The sequence below is a fragment of the Rhinopithecus roxellana genome, chromosome 20, assembly GCF_007565055.1.
Source record: "Rhinopithecus roxellana isolate Shanxi Qingling chromosome 20, ASM756505v1, whole genome shotgun sequence".
NCBI classification, from domain to species: Eukaryota; Metazoa; Chordata; class Mammalia; order Primates; family Cercopithecidae; genus Rhinopithecus; species Rhinopithecus roxellana.
In genome coordinates this window covers 9,481,831-9,495,581 of record NC_044568.1, presented here as the reverse complement: position 1 = coordinate 9,495,581, position 13,751 = coordinate 9,481,831, and the positions used below count along the sequence as shown (strand labels likewise).

General features: G+C 54.8%; 2 protein-coding genes across 6 annotated transcripts; one reads left to right on the top strand and one right to left on the bottom strand.

Moving 5' to 3' along the window:
• Positions 1-2,299: 2,299 nt before the first annotated feature.
• On the top strand, positions 2,300-9,318 carry SEPTIN1 (septin 1). 5 transcript variants are annotated; one of them, XR_004055410.1, is made up of 14 exons: positions 2,300-2,390; positions 2,527-2,600; positions 2,761-2,851; positions 2,948-3,034; positions 3,243-3,366; positions 3,661-3,795; positions 3,890-4,007; positions 5,021-5,122; positions 5,507-5,606; positions 5,863-6,028; positions 6,354-6,444; positions 8,387-8,561; positions 8,725-8,820; positions 9,124-9,318. XR_004055410.1 is itself a non-coding variant. In XM_010387892.2 (12 exons), exons 1-12 carry the CDS (start codon positions 2,336-2,338, stop codon positions 6,618-6,620), a joined length of 1,230 nt encoding a protein of 409 aa, XP_010386194.2. In that variant the 5' UTR covers positions 2,300-2,335; the 3' UTR covers positions 6,621-6,918. The 5 variants fall into 5 exon arrangements, 1 of the variants encoding a protein (XP_010386194.2); XR_004055409.1 differs by having other exon boundaries at positions 9,068-9,318; XR_004055408.1 differs by having other exon boundaries at positions 8,387-8,820.
• On the bottom strand, positions 7,062-10,269 carry MYLPF (myosin light chain, phosphorylatable, fast skeletal muscle). The gene is made up of 7 exons (XM_010387879.2): positions 10,189-10,269; positions 9,150-9,242; positions 8,834-8,909; positions 8,527-8,631; positions 8,356-8,434; positions 7,351-7,399; positions 7,062-7,257 (listed from the first exon to the last, which is right to left on the bottom strand). Exons 1-7 carry the CDS (start codon positions 10,189-10,191, stop codon positions 7,153-7,155), a joined length of 510 nt encoding a protein of 169 aa, XP_010386181.1. The 5' UTR covers positions 10,192-10,269; the 3' UTR covers positions 7,062-7,152.
• Positions 10,270-13,751: the final 3,482 nt, after the last annotated feature.

Genomic DNA, 13,751 nt, shown 5'->3' with positions numbered 1-13,751 from the left:
GTGGCTCAAGCCTGTAATCCCAGCACTTTGGGAGGCCGAGGCGGGCGGATCACGAGGTCAGGAGATCGAGACCATCCTGGCTAACACGGTGAAACCCCGTCTCTACTAAAAAATACAAAAAACTAGCCGGGCGAGGTGGCGGCGCCTGTAGCCCCAGCTACTCGGGAGGCTGAGGCAGGAGAATGGCGTGAACCCGGGAGGCGGAGCTTGCAGTGAGCTGAGATCTGGCCAGTGCACTCAGCTTGGGTGACAGAGCCAGACTCCGTCTCAAAAAAAAAAAGAAAGAGTTTTGCTCTTGTCACCCAGATTGGAGTGCAATGGCATGATCTCGGCTCACTGCAACCTCCTCCTGCTTCAGCCCTGTTGTAGCTGGGATTACAGGCATGCGCCACCACGCCCAACTAATTTTGCATTTTCAGTAGAGTCAGGGTTTCTCCATGTCGGTCAGGCTGGTCTTGAACTCCTGACCACAGGTGATCCGCCTGACTTGGCCTCCCAAAGTGCTGGGATTACAGGCATGAGCCACCACGCCTGGCCTATTTATTTATTTTTTTGAGATGGAGTCTTGCCCTGTCACCCAGGCTGGAGTGCAGTGTCAGGATCTTGGCTCACTGCAACCTACGCCTCTCAGGTTCTAGCAATTCTCCTGCCTCAGCCTCTCTAGCAGCTGTGATTACAGGCACGCACCACCACACCCGGCTAATTTTTGTATTCTTAGTAGAGACAGGGGTTTCACCATGTTGGCCAGGTTGGTCTCCAACTCCTGAACTCAAGTGATCCGCCTGCCCTGGCCTCCCAAAGTGCTGGAATTACAGGCGTGAGCCACTGCGCCCAGCCACCCTTTCCAGATTCTTAACAGTCCCTAGATAGTATTAAGTAGCATTTTTGTTTTTGTTTTTTGAGACGGAGTCTTGCTCTGTCACCAGGCTGGAGTGCAGTGGCGCAATCTTGGCTCACTGCAACCTCCACCTCCTGGGTTCAAGCAATTCTCCTGCCTTAGCCTCCTGAGTAGCTGTGACTACAGGCACACGCCACCATGCCCAGCTAATTGTTTGTATTTTTAGTAGAGATGGAGTTTCACCATGTTGGCCAGGATGGTCATGATCTCTTGACCTTGTGATCTGCCCGACTCGGCCTCCCAAAGTGCCAGGATTACAGGTGTGAACCACTGTACCTGTCCTGGGGTAGATTTGTTTGTTTGTTTGAGATAGGGTCTTGCTCTGTTGTCCAGGATGGAGTGTAGTGGTGCAATCTCGGCTCACTGCAACCTCCACGTCCTGAGTTCAAGCAATTTTCTTGCCTCAGATTCCCAAGTAGCTGGAATTATAGGCACGCACCACCACGCCTTGCTAATTTTTGTATTTTGCTAGACAGGGTCTCGCCATGTTGGCCAGGCTGGTCTTGAGCTCCTGACCTCAAGTGATCCACCCACCTCGGCCTCCCAAAGAGCTGGGATTACAGGCATGAGCCACCATGCCCAGCCTGGTGCTGGGAATCTGAAGAAGGGACAATGACCCTGCCTATGGTAGGTAGGGAGATTGCATAGAGGCAGAGCCCTTGGAAAGAAACACTTGAAGGATGAGGAAGAGTTTAACTGATTCGGAAAAAGGAAAAGCTCAATGTGGGTAGAGAGCCAAGGATGTTTGGAAGAGTGAGAGATGGGGTGATGAGGCCAGCTGAAGGAGGCTTTGGCAGTCAGGCCAGAATTCAGACTTGACTCTGAGTTACTGGGGAGTTCCTGAAGGATTTTGAGCAGCGGAGTTCCTTGGCCAGGATTCTGAAGGAGTGGTGTCAGGATTCTCGGGCAGTGGTGTCCAAAGACCTGGAGTCCTTTTATGAATCCATTGTCTGAGCTGGAAAATGGATGGCCTCACCCACTCCCAATACCATCATGGCTTCTGGTCCACGTAAACCATGAGAATTTTTTTCTTTTTCTTTTTTTGAAACAGGGTCTTGCTGTGTTGCTCAGGCTGGAGTGTAGTGGTGTGATCACAGCTCACTGCAGTCTTGATCTCCTGGGCTCATGCAATCCTCCCACCTCAGCCTCCCCAGTAGCTGGGACTACAGGATTGTACCATCATGCCTGGCTAATTTTTAAATTATTTGTAGAGATGGTAGAGGGGCACATCCCTCTGTTGCCCAGGCTGGTCTTGAGCTCCTTGGCTCAAGCAGTCCTCCCTCCTCTGCCTGCCAAAGTGCTGAGATTACAGGCGTGAGCCACCTTGCCCGTCCTGGGAACTGTTTTTTAATCAGCTCATCAAAACCTTCATCTCACTTGCTAACAAAGGGAGCCGCTTCCTTCCTCTCTGCACATACCCCATGTCTCACCACAAAGATGGAGTTACAGTGGGACTTGGAATCCAGATGTGTGAAGGATGGAGGGGTTGAAGGTGCATAGAGGGGTGATGGGCAAAGGGGTCCAGGAGGTGATAACCCCAGGTATTCTTGGCCTTGGCCTTCCCCACCTCTCTGGGACTGGGCCAGTTTGAGCATCTCAGCTGCCTCTTCTGCCCGCCCCCTCGTTAGCCGCACTCAGCTTCCTGCCCCACCAGAGGAAGTGGGGAGAGACGGCAGGTGCAGTGATGGCTGGCGGAGTCATGGTGAGTCCTTATGCCCAGAAACCCAGGCATCTCGGCCCCCAGCCCCCTATGCCTAGGGTCCCCAGACCCCACTGACTCTTCCTAGCCCAGGAACTCAAGTGATCCTGGGGACCCTGCCTGCCATTGCCAGCAGCCTCATATTGTCCACCCCCATCCACAGGACAAGGAGTACGTGGGTTTTGCTGCCCTCCCCAGCCAGCTGCACCGCAAGTCTGTCAAGAAGGGGTTTGACTTCACACTAATGGTGGCAGGTCTGGGGGGTTTTGGAGAGGGAACTGCAGAGAGGATGCCCTTAGGAGACCCCGGCTGTCCCCTCCCCTAACCAGCTGGGCCTGTTCTGTCCACAGGAGAGTCAGGCCTAGGGAAATCCACCCTCATCAACAGCCTCTTCCTCACCAACCTCTATGAGGATCGCCAGGTGCCAGAGGCCAGTGGTAAGACCCTCCCCATCCTCTCCAGGCAGTAGCCACTGTCCCCAGGTTACACCCTAGCCTTTTTCATCTGGGGACTCAGGTAGTTGACTACTTTTTTCTGAGACTTTCCTTCCCTGGAAAATGGGTGCAGGCAACTGTGATATTGACAAAGGAAATTAATCTTGCCTCAGAGCCTCCCTGGATCCCTGACCTCTCCCCTGTCCCACAGCTCGCTTGACACAGACCCTGGCCATTGAGCGCCGGGGTGTGGAGATCGAGGAAGGGGGTGTGAAAGTGAAGCTAACCCTTGTGGACACGCCTGGCTTTGGAGACTCAGTGGACTGCTCTGACTGGTGAGGAAGAGGGAAGGGGACAGAGGCTCAGCCTCTCACAGTGGCAACTCCCTGAAGACCAACGGGTCAGTTACAGGGCTGGTTTGTGCTGGCTCCCTATTCCAAAAGATTGTGTCTGTTTCAGAGGGTCACTGGCTCTCTGTGCTTCTTGATGACTCGCCTAGGCCCCCACCAGTTCCCTTTAATGTCTTTGGAGGGAGCCAAAGAAATGTTCTACTCCCACAGTCCTGGCTAGCCTCGCCCCCTGCCTTCTGGCCTTTGATCTCTGACCTCACATCCTCTTCCCACACCCAGCTGGCTTCCCGTGGTGAAATTCATCGAGGAGCAGTTTGAGCAGTACCTTAGGGATGAGAGTGGCCTGAACCGGAAGAACATCCAGGACTCCCGAGTCCATTGCTGCCTCTACTTCATCTCACCCTTTGGCCGGGGGTCTGGTGGGGGGATCCTGGCGGCTGGGGCATTTAGGGAGGGCTGGGGGGTCTCTGCCCCCTGAGGCTGGGCACTGACCAATCCCTGGGTGCAGGCTCCGGCCCCTAGACGTGGCCTTCCTCCGGGCAGTACATGAGAAAGTCAACATCATCCCAGTCATTGGCAAAGCGGATGCCCTGATGCCCCAGGAAACCCAGGCCCTCAAGCAGAAGGTGTGAGTGATGACCTCTGGCCTTTGACCCCAAGTGAGGCCAAACCTGATTTCAGCTTAGACTTCTTTGATCTTGAAGTGGCCTTTTTGGAGCATAGTGCCTCAGGCTAGATTGTAGGAAAAGCTTCTGAGGAATGTGGGTGGTAAGCCGCCAGCCAGCGTAGCCATGTCTCTGAAGGCTCAAAATAGGCTAGATATGCAGCCCCTGGGCTAGATGCCTGGCTAAGGCCTATTTGAGGGCAGGAGCATAGACATAAGAACATGGTGACTTCCATCTGGTCCCCACCCCGTGTCTTCAGAGCCCTTTCCCACTGTTTCTGCTTACATATCTCTCAGCCTCTCTCTTTTTTTTTTTAGAGTCTCACTCTGTGGCCTAGGCTGAGTACAGTGGCAAGATCATAGCTCACTGCAGCCTCGAATTTGTAGGCTCAAGTGATCCTCCTGCCTCAGCCTATTGAATAGCAGGGACTACAGATGAGCACCACCATGCCCGGCTAAGTTTTTTGGCTGGGCGTGGTGGCAGACACCTGTAATCCCAGCACTTTGGGAGGCTGAGGTCAGTGGATTACTTGAGCTGAAGAGTTTAAGACAAGCCAGGGCAACATGGCAAAACCCCATCTCTACAAAAAATATAAAAATTAGCCAGGTGTGGTGGTGTGCACTTGTAGTCCCAGCTATTCAGGAGGCTGAGATGGGAGGATCACCTGAGCCCGTAGGTTGAGGCTGCAGTGAACTAAGATGGAGCCACTGGACTCCACCCTGGGTGATAGAGTGAAACCTTGTTTCAAAAAATATATATATTTTTTGTAGAGATGGGATCTAGCTATATTGCCCAGGCTTCTCCTGGTCTCTTAATGTCTGCCCCATCTTAGAATCTTGTGTCTCTCCCCATCTCTGTCTTTCATGTCTTTCTGTCTCTGACCACCCAGTATCTCTGTGTCTCCCTGTTTCTGGTCATGCAATGTCTGTCATTGTGGCCTGTTTCACACTGTCTCTGTATCTGTTTCCCCTGAGATCCGGGATCAGTTGAAGGAGGAGGAAATCCACATCTACCAGTTCCCTGAATGTGACTCTGACGAAGATGAAGACTTCAAGAGGCAGGATGCAGAGATGAAGGTGTGGGAGACAAAGAAGGAAGGCAGGCCGGGCACGGTGGCTCACGTCTGTAATCCCAGCACTTTGGGAGGCTGAGGCAGGTGGATCCCCTGAGGTCAGGAGTTCGAGACCAGCCTGGGCAACATGGCGAGACCCCACCTCTACTAAAAACACAAAAATTAGCCAGGTGTGATGGCGGGTGCCTGTAATTCCAGCCACTCGGGAGGCTGAGGCAGGAGAATCACTTGAACACTCCAGCCTGGGCAATGGAGCGAGACCCTGTCTTAAAAAAAATAAAAAGAGGAAGGGGCAGGAAGCAGAGGATGTGGGTGTGGAGATTGAAGCTGGGAAAGAGAAAGTTTCTGTCATGTGGGCCAGTGGTGACCCCTGCCCCCTGCCCTCCAGGAAAGCATCCCTTTTGCAGTCGTGGGTTCATGCGAGGTGGTGAGGGATGGCGGGAACCGACCAGTGAGGGGACGCCGCTACTCCTGGGGGACCGTGGAGGGTGAGTGAGGCCAGGCAGGGCTCCTAAGGCCAGCAAGGAGCCCGGGGCCTCTGGGTCAGGCGCACTCAACATGTGAAGTTGGGGTGGGCTTTGGTCCCAGGGGATCCTAGGAGGAAAGGGGTTCTCCTTTCCGTGGGCTGCAGACCGCGGACCCTCCGCTAGAGTGGCAGCAGGACTTTCCTGTTGACCCGACCCTACGGGTGGGTGGGACCCGAAACTCCCTGACGTTCGCTGGTCCGCGCCGACCCCCCTCCAGTGGAGAACCCACATCACTGCGATTTCCTGAACCTGCGAAGGATGCTAGTGCAGACACACCTGCAGGACCTGAAAGAGGTGACGCACGATCTGCTCTACGAGGGCTACCGGGCCCGCTGCCTACAGAGCCTGGCCCGGCCTGGGGCTCGCGATCGAGCCAGCCGCAGGTGAGACCCGGGGCCGACAGTCTTGTGGCCCCCAAGGTCCCGCCTCACCCAAGACCCTGCCCTGAGGCCCCGTCCCCACCACCCGTGAGTCCGCCTTCACCACTCAGACCACTCTCTCCCTCCCTCCCTCTCTCCCTTCTTCCCTCTCTCCCTCCCTCCGTCTCTCCATCTCCCTCTCTCCCCACCGGCTTTGCCTCCGGCCCTAACCTCAGGGACCTGGCTCTGCCTCCTAGACCCCAACCTCGCCCCAGGCCCTGCCTCCTGGGCCTCACCCACAACCTCAGGCCCTGCTCCTGATTCCTGTCCCCTTCCCACTGTCCCGCAGTAAGCTTTCCCGCCAGAGCGCCACGGAGATTCCGCTGCCCATGCTGCCTCTGGCGGACACCGAGAAGCTGATCCGCGAGAAAGACGAAGAGGTGAGCATGCACCTCGCTTCCCCCCGACAGAGGCCCCAGGTCCCTCTCTGGCCTCGCCAGGTCACCGCCTGCAATGTCGCCCTGCACAGCTGCGCCGCATGCAAGAGATGCTAGAGAAGATGCAGGCCCAGATGCAGCAGAGCCAGGCCCAGGTTGAACAGTCAGACACCCTTTGAGGCCTCGCCACGCCCGGCCTTACCTCGGCCCCGCCTTCAGTCGGTCTCTTGTCCAATCCCCGCGCCCCACACTGCCCAGCGCCCCTTGGAACCCCGTGGGTGCCGCCCTCGCGCAGGCTAGCGGGAGGTTCTACCAGCCCGAGCCCGTAGCCCCGCCCGGCGCTGGTCCCGCCCACCCAGACACCGCCCACTTCCCGGCCGGAGCCTGCGGCCCAGTCTCCGACCGCCCCACTGTCTTCCGGGCTCCCCACCTCTTCTCCTAGACTGTCTTCAATAAAAACTGAGCTTCCCGCGGCCACGCGAGCCTTCTCCTTCCTTGCGGAAAAAGGCGGCGGGCGTAGATTGTGGGGCCGTCCCCCGCAGGCCTCCAGGCCGCATCCATCCCTTTGTGGGGCGCTCCCACCTGAGCCCCTCGCGCAAACACTCTGAAGGCGCCCCCCATAAGAAACAAAGACCAGTTAAATTTTATTGGGAGCCGGGGTGGGGGTCGGGCCGAACGGAAGCGTCGGCCAGCGGAGGCCCGCGGAGGCCCCTACTCCTGGTCCTTGGCGTCGCCGTGCGTGATGACGTAGCAGATGTTTTTGTAGTCGACGTTGCCGCCCACGTCCGGGGGGAAGGCTGCCCACATGTTCTTGATCTGGGGAAAGACGCAGGGGCGTCTCGCACCGGCCGTTAGACTCCCCTCCCCCAGCCCCTTTGCTGCTCCGGCCCCGCCTCGGGGCCCACTCACCTCCTCCGGGGTGAAGCGGTCACACTGCGTGGTCAGCAGCTCCTCCAGGCTGGAGAGAGGTGACACACGGGGAGTTGCGATTGGGTTCCTGGTTCCTTTCCACTCCCTCGCACCTCATCCCCTTTGCCAGCCCCAGCCTCCCCCGAAAACCCAGGTCACTCTACTTCCTTCATTGGCCTCCCAGACACTCGCTTTTGCCCTCTCCGCTCACATTTGCTGTGAAAATGCAGTCTTAATTAACCGCCCATTACCACAATCTTAACTACTCCTTACCTCTGACAGTGACTAACCCTTCGTAGGAATTTTTGGGGTTTTTTTTTGTTTGTTTTGAGACAGGGTCTCGCCCTGATGCCCAGGCTGGAATGAAGTGGTTTGATCATACCTCACTGCAACCTGGAACTCCTGGGCTCAAGGGATCTTCCTGCCTCAGTCTCTAGCGTAGCTGCGACTATAGGTGTTTGCCACCACGCCCGCGAATTTTTTTTTTTTTTTTGGAGACGAGTTTTGCTATTGTTGCCCAGGTTGGAGAGCAGTGGCATGATCTCGGCTCACTGCAACCTCCGGCTCCAGGTTTCAAGCGATTCTCATGTTTCAGTCTCCCGAGTAGCTGGGACTGCAGGCACCCGCCACCATGCCCAGCTAATTTTTGTATTTTTAGTAGAAACGGGGTTTCATCATGTTGGCTAGGCTGGTCTTGAACTCCTGACCTCACGTGATCCACCCGCCTTGGCCTCCCAAAGTGCTGGGATTACAGGCATGAGCCACTGCGCCTGGCCAGCCCGCGAATTTTTTAGTTAATTGTTTAGAAACAGGGTCATGCTGCGTTACCCAGGCTGATCTCAAACTCCTGTCCTCAAGCGAATCCTGTCTCCGCCTCCCAAAGCACTGGGATTATAGGCCTGAGCCACAGGGCCCAGCCTTGGTAGGAATTTAAGGAGGCTTTCAGTGTGGGAGCAGCTGGTGGAGTGGGGGAAGGGTTGGAAGGGTGGGGGAGCCGATGCTTACAACTTCTTCTTGATGGTGCCCTTTCCCTCAGGGTCCAGGACCTTGAAGGCTCCAGTTATCACATCCTCAGGGTCGGCACCTGGGGGAGACAGAGGGCACATGAAGCTGATGGGTCCCTGAAGGATCTGGGAAAAGGCAGCTGGGGCCTTGGATCCAGGACACTCCACTCACCCTTGAGCTTCTCCCCGAACATGTTCAGGAAGACGGTGAAGTTGATGGGACCACTGGCTTCCTTCATCATGGCATCCAACTCCTCATTCTTCACATTGAGGCGGCCTGGAGGGGGTTGGGGGAAGCATGGGCTGGAGCAGCCTCCTGCGGCCAGGCCTGTGCTTCCTACTAATTCAGATGATCACATCCATTTTTCAGCTGGGTAGACTGAGGCCCAAGGTGGAGCTGACAGGGCTGGAACCCAAGGCCACTGAATTTCCTAGACTCTGCAGCCTTGAATATTCCCACCTGGAGGTAGGGGGCTCACCCATGGCTGCGAAGGTGTCCCGAAGGTCCTCCTTGTCGATAATACCATCACGGTTCTGGTCAATCACAGTGAAGGCCTGGGGAGGGCCGCGGTGGGAGGGTTAGGTCCCCCATGGCCCAGCCTCAGCATCCCTACCCCAGGCAGATCAGATGCTGGCTCCCAGCCAGCTGTCCTCTTCCACCCCAAGCAGGGAGGGGAGGAAGGAATTCTAAACCTTTCCCCTCCTTTGAACAGGTGCACATTCCAGGGAGAGGGCGGGGGAGAGGGCCAGCAGGACTGTTTTTGGTCAGTCTTCCAGTTTCCGTTGTCCCCTCACCTCCTTGAACTCCTGGATCTGAGTCTGGTCAAACATGGAGAAGACGCTGGAACTTCCACCCTCTACTGCCCTTCTCTTGGCCTTCTTGGGTGCCTGGAGGGTGAGGGTTGAACAAAGGTTGGACAAGTCCCTCCACCTCTCTGGGAGCAATAAATTAGATTCAGAATTCTTTGAGTCCCTGTTCCTAAAGCAACCCTTTGGCCTGAGTCTCCACTTCCTTGGGACCTCTTTGCTGAGGGGGCTTGCTTTGATTGCATTCCCCAAATTCCCATCTGTGGCTCCTGGGTCTCCAATTCTCTATCCCCCACAGTGGGTGGAAGCTGCTTCTCAGTGCCCTGAGCCTAGCTCTTCTGAGCCCCAGACTTGCTGAGGCTCAGCCACTCATTTGCCCTGTTTGAGCCTCTTTTCTTTCTTTTCTTTTCTTTTCTTTTCTTTTTTCAAGACAGAGTCTTGCTCCGTCACCCAGGCTGGAGTGCAGTGCTGCGATCTCGGCTCACCGCAACCTCTGCCTCCTGGGTTCAAGCAATTCTCATGCTCCAGCCTCCTGAGTAGCTGGGATTACAGGCATGCACCACCACACCGAGTTAATTTTTGTATTTTTAGTAGAGACCGGGTTTCACCATGTTAACCAGGCTGGTCTCAAACTCCTGGCTTCAAGTGATCCAACCGCCTTGGCTTCCCAAAGTGCTGGGATTACAGGCATGAACCACAGCACCTGGCCTGAGCCTCTACTTTCTCATTTGTAAAATGGGAGTTTTTGCCCGGCTGGTGCCACAGCGCTTTAGGAGGATGGAATACAGGAACGAATGCATCAGGTTTTGAGAGGGACTGGGCCCCTGTGAGTTGAATGTCTGGGCGGATTATCATTGATTGGATCCTTAAGGCCATCACACAGTCTGTTTTCCATCAGTGATGCCGAGAAATAGATGAGCATCCTTTTAACTTTTTGTTGGACTGGGAACCAGCTACTTTCTTTCAAAGGGTGAGGCTGCCCTGAGGTCTAAGGGATCTGGGCAGGGGTTGGAGGATTCTCACTCACCATGTCTTCAGTCTCCCCGGGGGCAAGGCAGTGGCTCCAGCTGGAAAGCAGGGAGTCAGCATGGGGCAGTTCCTCTGGGGTTATATAGTCCTGCCCCAGGGAGCCCTTAACATACCAAGGTAACCTTAGCCCTGCGGGTGCCCACCCCAGATACCAAAATAGCCCAACTTAGGGCCTCTCCTTTCTTGGAGGGCCGGCAGCAGCTGGAGCCCGGGGGGAGGAAGGGGGAGAGCAGGTCTTGCGATGCATGTCTCACTAGGGCCTGGGCAAGAAGGGATGTTCTTTCTCCCAAAGAGGGGCTGGAATATGCCAGAGTTTAGAGAGGACCTAATCCAAGGCATGGTTCTGGGAGATACATGAACCAGATCCTGTACCCCTAAGTGGGGTGGGCTCAGATTTAAACCCAGTGAATGTCCGGGTGCAGTGGTTCACACCTGTAATCCCAGCACTTTGGGAGGCTGAGGTGGGAGGATTGCTTGAGGCCAGGAGTTCAGGACCAGCCTGGGCAACATAGTGAGACCCCTGTCTCTATTTTTTTTTTTTTTTTAGACAGAGTCTCGCTCTGTCGCCCAGGCTGGAGTGCAGTAGTGTGATCTCGGCTCACTGCAACCTCTACCTTCCCGATTCAAGTGATTCTCCTGCCTCAGCCTCCCAAGTAGCTGGGATTATAGGTGTGCCAAGACACCAGGCTAATTTTTTTTTTTTTAATTTTTAGTAGAGATGGGGTTTCATTCACCATGTTGGCTAGGGTGGTCTCAATCTTCTGACATTGTGATCCATCCGCCTTGGCCTCCCAAAGTGCTGGGATTACAGGTGTGAGCCACCATGCTCGGCCCCCTGTCTCTATTTTAAATTAATAAAATAAACCCAGTAAACATGTATTGAACGCACACAGTGTGCCATGTGCTAGGCTGGGCTTTGTAGGTGCACTTTGGCAGACACAATCCCTCTACCCCCACATGGTAGAGTTCATAGTCAAGTGTGTGTAAGTGTAAGGGTGGTTAAGAAAGAGCCGTCTGTGGAAGCTGAGGGATCAGGTGGATCTCCTACCTCCCTTCACGGAGAGGGGAATTTTTTCTTTTCTTTTTGAGATGGAGTCTTGCTCTTGTCACCCGGCTGGAGTGCAATGGTGTGATTTTGGCTTACTGCAACCTCCAACTTCTGGGTTCAAGCGATACTTCTGCCTCAGCCTCCTGAGTAGCTGGGATTCCAGGCACCTGCCACCACGCCCAGCTATTTTTTTTTTTTTTTTTTTTTTTTTTTTTTTTTTTTTGAGATAGAGTCTTGTTCTGTTACCCAGGTTGGAATGCAGTGGCGTGATCTTGGCTCACTGCAACCTCCGCCTCCCGGGTTCAAGTGATTCTCCTGCTTCAGCCTCCTGAGTAGCTGGGACTACAGGCGTGTGCCACCAGGCCCGCCTAATTTTTTTGTATTTTTACTAGAGACGGGGTTTCCCCGTATTAGCCAGGATGGTCTCGATCTCCTGACCTCGTGATCCACCTGCCTCGGCCTCCCAAAGTGCTGGGATTACAGGTGTGAGCCACCATACCCGGCATCTAATTTTTTGTATTTTTAGTAGAGATGGGGTTTCACCATGTTGGCCAGGCTGGTCTCGAACTTCGACCTCAGGTGACCTACTTGTCTCAGCCTCCCAAAGTGCTGGGATTACAGGCGTGAGCCACCATGCCAAGCTGAGAGGGATTTTTTGAGGTGAGATACTTTGTGGTCTCAGGTTTTGTGCTGGGCCTTGGTTTCCCCTCTGTAAAAGGAAGATGTAGTTCCCATCCCACAGAACTTGCATTATAACTAATAATTATCCCTGCCTTGCTGGAACTTACAGTCTAGCCATAGAGACAGGAATGAATGCAGAAAGCGACATACCAGGGCTGGTCAGGAACCCAGAAGTGGAGGTCTCGGCAGCCCTGTCTAGGAGTATGGGAGTGGCTTCATGAGGGCTAGGGAGTCAGGTGCAGGTGGAGGAGCAGGTGTGCTGGGCAGAGGGCATGGCCTGAGCAAAGGTCTGGAGAGCAGAAGATCAGAGGTATTCCGGTTGCTAGAATTGTGATGGGGCTGGTGACCAGCCCCTGAGGGGCCTTCAAGGCCAGGCACAGGACGGAGACCCTGGGGAACCTTGGAAAGGTTTCATGCAGAAGAAGGATGTGATCTAGTATGAGTCTAGAATATTTTCTCTGGTTACTGGTGTGGAGGCTGGAACTCAGGAGGGGAGGCAAAGACCCTAAGAGGACAGCCAGCTGGTCACCTTCTGTGAGGTGCCTTGATGGCCAGTGGCTGCTCACTTCATTCTGGCCAAGAGCCAGCTTGGCTGATAGTGTAGCTTTGATGTACCCTCTCTTCTCCCTCTGGCCCTCAGTAACCCAGTCCCCTCCATGCAGCAGAAGTCTGGAAAAATAGTGGCTGAGGAAGCCCCAGGTTGGCAAGGACAACCATCTCCTTCTCTTCCTGCTCCCTCTAGGACCCGATGTCCTGAGGAAGATGCCTCCCCCTCCCCCCTCCCTCCTCCTCCAGGCCCATGCCGATACCTCTAAGACATTTTCTTTTCTGGGCACTGAGGCCCAGCCACCTGTTGTCTCTAAGAAGAGAGAAGGAGCCACCCTAAACTTAGCAGCTGCCCTTAGCCTCCCACACCAGCCCCTCCCTGCCTCAGACGGCAGCTGCCTCGCCTTATAGGGTTACCATGGGGGTCCCAGCCAGGGAGGAGCCCACTTATTACTGGGTTCTGGGAGAGGAGGAGGACTCCAAGAAGGGGAATGGGAGGAGTGCTCAGGAAGCTTGGGTCAAATGGAAGATGGGAAAGGTGAGGAGGAGATCAGACACTGAATGGGAATTGACAGGACTTGGGACTGAGTTGAGAGTGAGGGACCTTTGAGAACTCAGAAACCAAGGAGGAACTGAAAAGTCAGGAGCTAGGTCTCACTGGAATTCCAGAATGGTGGATGCTATATGGATATCGGACTATGGGGGTCAGAGAAAGAAGAGGGTGTTTAGAAGTCGGAAGGTTGGAGCTCATAAAGTCAGGTCTTTATGCTTGTGATCTAAGGACAACCTGGAGCGCTCATGAGATTGAGGTCGGGGTTCTCAGTGGAACATGAGGAGCACAGAGGGATGTGGCACTGAGGGGAGAGGGGTTGACGGGACTGGGGCCTCGGATCCCCAAAAGAATAGTAACACACATATGGGGAGTTCATGGTATTGGGGATTCATGGATTTGGGGTTTGAGATCCTCACTAGAAGAAATGGTGGGGGTACTCAGAGGGATAAGGTCTGAGGAATTGGAGCCTGGGTTCTGGGGAGGAGCTCAGATAGATGGGAACTGAGGAGAGGGACTTGGAGGTTGGGATTCCCGCAGGAAATGGGTGAAGCAGAGAGATGGGTTGCTTATAGGATCTAGGGGCTCTGGCTATTGCAACCTGGGCCTGGAGTGTTGGGGTTAGTTTGGGGCCGGGATCGGAGAATTACAGAGTAAAGGTTGAGGGTACTGGGTCAGGGCACTGGATCTGTGGTGGGGCTCAGGGTCCCACAGACCACCAGAGTTGGGGGCTCAG

Bases quoted from the DNA above. Each gene is read 5' to 3' on its own strand.
- SEPTIN1 (XM_010387892.2), top strand. From the start codon at position 2,336: ATGGAGTTACAGTGGGACTTGGAATCCAGATGTGTGAAGGATGGAGGG. The intron at 3,367-3,660 runs GTGAGGAAGAGG...TCCCACACCCAG, and splicing joins TCAGTGGACTGCTCTGACTG to CTGGCTTCCCGTGGTGAAAT. The intron at 6,029-6,353 runs GTGAGACCCGGG...ACTGTCCCGCAG, and splicing joins CGCGATCGAGCCAGCCGCAG to TAAGCTTTCCCGCCAGAGCG.
- MYLPF (XM_010387879.2), bottom strand. The intron at 7,400-8,355 runs GTAAGCATCGGC...ACCTCTCTCCAG, and splicing joins GGCACCATCAAGAAGAAGTT to CCTGGAGGAGCTGCTGACCA. The intron at 7,258-7,350 runs GTGAGTGGGCCC...GTCTTTCCCCAG, and splicing joins ACCGCTTCACCCCGGAGGAG to ATCAAGAACATGTGGGCAGC.